General features: G+C 42.3%; 1 protein-coding gene across 1 annotated transcript in view; it reads left to right on the plus strand.

Moving 5' to 3' along the window:
* Positions 1–6,330, plus strand: part of DENND6A (DENN/MADD domain containing 6A) — an 86,226-nt gene that overhangs the window by 36,580 nt on the left and 43,316 nt on the right. The window contains 1 exon segment of the mRNA XM_010851929.1: positions 2–95. Coding sequence (XP_010850231.1) covers positions 2–95 — 94 coding nt within the window.

Below are 6,330 nucleotides of genomic sequence, written 5' to 3' on the forward strand. Positions count from 1 at the left end.
GCTCTTCCGATCTGCTGCGCTGGGACGGCTTCTCAGCCTGGCTGCACTGCGTGTGTGTGGTGGGCTTCGACCTGGAGCTGGGCCAGGCCGTGGAGGTGAGGCCCGGCCGCACTTTGTCCCCGCGCCGGGGCGGCCCCGACACAGCGTGTGACCCGCCGGCCGGCCGGGCTGGACCCCGGCCGCTGCGCATCCGGGCGTGGCCGGCAGCCCCTCCGCTGTCAGCCGGGCTGCGGTCCAGAGGCAGTTCCCGTGGGAGGATCGTGGGCTGTGGCTAAGGGTGAAAAGTTCTCTTTAGGCCCCTCCTAAATACTGGCTGATGATGGTCGTGTTTTCATTTTCCTTTAACCCGGTGTCACAGGAATAACTAGAATGGTTAGCGGCACCCGGAGAAGACCACAGGCAGGATGTTTGGGACTTTTTCAAGAAGCGAACAATGTCCCTGACATATGGTGAACTATAATATAGTAGCCAAACCTCACACAACCAACTTTTTTTTTTTTTTTGACTCAGATTGTTTTGGTCATTTGCAGGGACTCTTAGAGCATTCCACTCAGCCTGAGCCATAATGCTTATCTCAGCAGAGGTTTTCGCCCTTTCCTGCCTTTGTTCCTCATTTCTGTTACTTCTTGATGTTGCTTCTGAAACGACCTGAAAGCTCCTACCAAGACAATCAGAAGGAAAATCGTTGGCTTGTGAATTTGTCGAGTTTTCAATCTTTATAGCGCCTTGTTAAAAGGCATTGCAATCTTAACTACTCTTGACATTATTTAGGGCCCCTTTTGTAGCATAAGGGATTACTTGTCTTTGTGCATCCAAGAAAAGAACGACCGATGCCTAGAAGATATCTTTGTTTTGGTGGCAATGACAGATTGTAATGAATCTTCTCATTCTGACTTCAGTGGCATGTGTTGTCTATGAAAACTGTCCAGGGATGTATTTCTTAATGTGGAGTGTGTAGTCAGCCTGTCATGTGTGTTATTTTATGCAGCTCGATACACATTGCGTGCTTGTGCTTAGTTGCTCAGCTGTGTCTGACTCTGCCAACCTTTAGACTGTAGCTCGCCAGACTCCTCTGGTCATAGGATTTTTTATGCAAGAATACTAGAGTGGTTGCCATTTCCTTCTGCAGGGGAATCTCATGACTAGGGGATCGAACCCACGTCTCCTGTGTCTCCTGCGTCGGAGGCAGATTCTTTACCTGCTCAGCCATTGTAAGATCTAGGTATTATCCTGGTTTCTGGGCATACGTATATGAAGAATATACTATAACATATTTGTAGATTAAGACTAAATTTAGAAGAGAATCAAGAATTAATCACACTAGAGGATAGGGCTAAATGTAGTGCTTGGCGCATTACAGTGTTCAATAAAAAACTGATAGTACATAAACAGCACTTTAAGGTGAAAATAATAGTTCCCAAGACTATAAAAAAGAGATTTGTAAATCATCTATCATTTACATTGACATATTAACCTGAAACTATATATATAGAGTAGAATACAATTTAGTCAGAAAGATAACATTTTTAAATAGTTAAAAGAGATCCATTCAGACTCACCATTTGGGCATTCTTTATAACACTTCTGTGTTTTTTTCTGACCAAATAAACAATACTTAGCAAGTATTGGGAGAAGGCAGCAGCAACCCACTCCAGTACTCTTGCCTGGAAAATCCCATGGATGGAGGAGCCTGGTAGGCTGCAGTCCATGGGGTCGTTAATAGTCAAACACGACTGAACGACTTCACTTTCACTTTTCACTTTCATGCATTGGAGAAGGAAATGGCAACCCACTCCAGTATTCTTGCCTGGAGAGTCCCAGGGACTGAGGAGCCTGGTGGGCTGCTGTCTATGGGGTCACACAGAGTTGGCCATGACAGAAGTGACTTAGCAGCAGCAGCAGCAAGTATTGAGGTACTCAAAAAATGTGAATCCCTGAGACTATTTAGACTATTTTGAATTTCATTTCGTATTTCTTTAGGTCTCTGGGTTTTTTTTTTTTTGAAGGTCCAAGATGCAAATAAGTTACAAACTTCATGAGCTCTCGCCATTAGGAAAATAGTAATACAAATTTTGTATATGCTTCTACTAACTGTCTAAGGAGCATTTATGGACCTCCTGATCCTTTGTCCTCAGATTAAGAATCACTGATTTTAGAAAGGGTGAGGGTGGAGAAGGTTCCCTAATAAAGGATTCCAAGAAAAATACATTAAGAGGTAACACAATTTAATTTTGTTTTCTTTTCCCGAGAAGTGTAGAATATTGCCACTTTTAAAATGAAGAAAAAAAGTATAAATTAACAATATAACAAGATAGTAGAAGTATATATTTCATTTTCCATTATGGCCATGCATGCATGCTAAATTGTTTTAGTCAGTGTCCGACTCTTTGCAGCCCTATGGACTGTAGCTTGCCAGGCTCGTCTGTCTGGGATTCTCCAGGCAAGAATACTGGAGTGAATGTCTGTGCCCTCCTCCAGGGGATCTTCCCGACCCAGAGATCGAACTTGTGTCTCTTAATGCCTCCTGCATTGGCAGGTGGGTTCGTTACCACTAGTGCCACCTGGGAAGCCCCATTACCACCGTATCAAGGCCAGAAATGGACAGGAGGGGTGGCTGTAATGGGGCAAAAAAGCTAAGTGTGGAATTGTGTTGGGTAAATGGATTAATAGCCTCAGCCCTACTTCCTATAATGAACAACTATAGGGATTCAGAAGGGAAGTTAATTGAAAAATAACTTAAAAACTAAGTTTGGACAGTATATCCGCCACCTCAGTCCTGTTATCAGAAATGCAGTTACTGAGTCTTAAGTTTGAGAGAGACTTAACAAGTCTGTTCTGCCATGACAGAAAGTACCATTTGCAAATTTTAAACAAATGCCTAAACAATGCCACTTACTTAAGCTTAAATCCCTGCTTAAGTAGAGTATTGATCAAGAACTTAGATTCTAAAGCTGGACTTCGTAGGCTTGAATCACTGTGACTCAGGGCATGTTACTTAGCTTTCCTGAGCCTTACGCTCCTCTGTGACAGGTTAACAGTGCCTTTATCATGGCATTGTTGTGAGGGTTAAATAACAATGTTGATGAAGCATCCAAGTGCCTTGGGTTCAGTAAGATCTATGTAAGTCTGTGTTTGGGAAGCACTGAAAATCTCTTTTTCAATGAAGAGAACCCCCTAAGTTTAGCTTTGTGGAGATGAGGCCTTTAAACCTTAGTTTTCTCACCAGAAAAATGAAGTTGAAATACTAGAATCGGTTTTGTTTTGTTTTAAATTGGGGAGCTTTCTCTGTGTAAAAGAAAAAAGTCAGATGTACCTTAGTGGCTAATCTCGTTGAAATGGGGCTTGTGTGTATATATTCTGTTTTGGACAACAGAAACTATCGCTTAGGGAAAAAAGGCACACTTGCTCAGGCCACAGAGGTACTTCAAGATGTCCAAGGTACAAACTAAAGGGACTTAGAGAAAATGGCTAGAATCCAAAACCAGGAAAGCCTCCTTTATGCTCGTGTTTATGGATTTTGTTCACGCTTTATGCTCCATTGCAAACTGACTTCTCTGCTTCTGTGATCTTTATGGCTAAGTTGCCCTTTTCAGCCACTTTAATGAAGAGAGTAAATGTCATTGCCATCCCAAACACCAGAGGAAGATACTCAGGCCTGGTTTGGGGTAGATTCTCAGTGTGCTACAATCAGCTGAAGACCTAAGTGGTTGGAGGAGTGGTCTGTGTTGCATAACATGTCCCCTGGCAACCCTGACCTAGAAGGGAACAGTGAAGGGGCTCTTTTGAGTTGGGAAGAGACCACAAAAGGTGTTGACTGCAGGAGGTGTGCTCAGCTTCTTTCTCGTCCCCTGAGATGGCCCTAGCATCACCACTGTGACACCATGCGTCCTGTGAAACAAGGTTTGAAATCTTCTGGATTTTATATACTCTATGTCACTTCCAGCTCTGTGAAATTACCTGATTATATGGTAAAGCCTTCATTATCTGAATTTAGAATTGCCTCATTTATTCCATGTTTTTTTTTTCCCCCCCGATTGAGTAATAATATGCTCATTGTTGAAAATCTGGCAAAAAAGGAAATTATAAATAGTAGAAAGCAGCACTCATAATTATACTAAGAGATTGATATTTGGCATTTTTGTTAGTGCCTTTTTTTTTCTTTACATAATTTTGTATCTGTCAAGGACAAATTTGAATATTAAGAGCAGCAATCCTCTCAAATTTAAGTAAAGAGAAATTGATTGTAAGGAGTCTTTGGGAACCCAGTTGCAGGAAGCAGGGTTGAACCTCATGGGATTTGGAAAGCCCCAGGATTTTGCCTTTGTCTCTATGGAGCTGTGTGGTCTTTTGTCTCTGCTTCTCTTTGCCTGTCTCTTCCATTCTTTGTGCTGAGGCTGGTTTCCTCTGCAAGGATCTCAATTTCTGCTCCCCCATTTCACCTGACTTTGGGTTTCCATCGTACTGATTTTAGCCAAGCTTCTACTTTTGTATTCTGGTGCCAGGCAGAAGCTCAATTCAAATACTAGAGTATCTGATTGGTTCAGCATGGGTCAGATGCTCCCTTTTGTTTAGTCAGCTGTGGTAAGAAGACAGGGTTTCCGTAGTGGCCACTTAGGTTCACCCCAGCAAAGGGAAGGGACACTTCGAAGCATGGTCTGGGCAGCAATCTCCCAAACAGATCTGCTTTAAGAGTCTGCCTTTATTGATAAGGATTCTCATAAACAATTTGCCATAGCATTAAAGATTCTTCATAAATATAATTTTATGGACTACCACTTATTTAACTATTTCCCCTAATTTAGACATTTAGTAATTTCTATTTTTCTTCACATTGTGAAGAGTTGTTTGCCACCTGTGCACTCTTTCTTAGAGATGGTCTTCATTTTTGAGAGCCTTTAAATCCCTGGGTTAGGAAGATCGTCTTGAGAAGGAAACGGCAGCCCACTCCAGTATTCTTGTCTGGAAAATCCCATGGATACAGGAGCCTGGTGGGCTGTAGTCCATGGGGTCACAAAGAGTCGAACATGACTGAGCAACTGAGCACACATACACGCTCATATGCAAATCATGTGAACTCATAGAACATGTAGAACATCATAGGAGGTAACGTCCCTGGTGGCTCAGAGGTTAAAGCGTCTGCCTGGAATGCGGGAGACCTGGGTTCAATCCCTGGGTCGGGAAGATCCCCTGGAGAAGGAAATGGCAACCCACTCCAGTACGCTTGCCTGGAGAATCCCATCGAGGGAGGAGCCTGGTAGGCTACAGTCCATGGGGTCACAAAGAGTCGGACACGACTGAGCGACTTCACTTTCACTTTCACTTTCTTGAACCTCTCCAGCCTGTGATTTTATGAGTTGAGAAATCATTGGTGGCTTTCCCCCTCTTGAAGGCCGTGACCTATCAACTTGTTGGACAGAATTTCAATCTAGTGCAAAGAACACAAGCTTGGGGTGTTGAACATATGCTAACAGATTTTTGGCCAGTTTCTTCAGTTCTCTGAGTCTCATTTTCCTCAACTATAAAATGGGAAAATAATATCCTGCAAATGTTACTGGAGGTACTAAGTGAGATAAAAGCATGTAAAAATTAATGTCTGTCATTTAATGCATGCCCAGTATGTTAGCTGCTTTTTATAATTAGCGTCCTCATACATTCAATAACCAGTGTGGGACTATCTTGGCTATTCTGTCACTCCTATTGTTTTGCCTTAAATTTATTTAAAAAAATACACAGCTTTGGATGTGAATCATCCAAGCTAACCTTGTGTAAGTCACAAGTATTTAAAGCACTTTCTGGGAATCAAGTTTTGTAGGTTTCACTTTGCTGATTATCTATGACATAACCTATTTCTATGTACATATAGTTTGTATTTCACCTCTTTGATGAAGAGAATTTCAGGTCAGTTAAATTAGATATTAAGAAAAGGTGGTAAGAATACACAGAAGAACTGTACAAAAAAAGATCTTCACGACCCAGACAGTCACAATGGTGTGATCACTGACCTAGAGCCAGACATTCTGGAATGTGAAGTCAAGTGGGCCTTAGAAAGCATCACTCCAAACAAAGCTAGTGGAGGTGATAGAATTCCAGTTGAGCTATTTCAAATCCTGAAAGATGATGCTGTGAAAGTGCTGCACTCAATATGCAAGCAAATGTGGAAAACTCAGCAGTGGCCACAGGACTGGAAAAGGTCAGTTTTCATTCCAATCCCAAAGAAAGGCAATGCCAAAGAATGCTCAAACTATCGCACAATTGCACTCATCTCACACGCTAGTAAAGTAATGCTCAAAATTCTCCAAGCCAGGCTTCAGCAATATGTGAACCGTGAAC

This window comes from Bison bison, unplaced genomic scaffold, assembly GCF_000754665.1.
Source record: "Bison bison bison isolate TAMUID 2011002044 unplaced genomic scaffold, Bison_UMD1.0 scf7180017864304, whole genome shotgun sequence".
NCBI classification, from domain to species: Eukaryota; Metazoa; Chordata; class Mammalia; order Artiodactyla; family Bovidae; genus Bison; species Bison bison.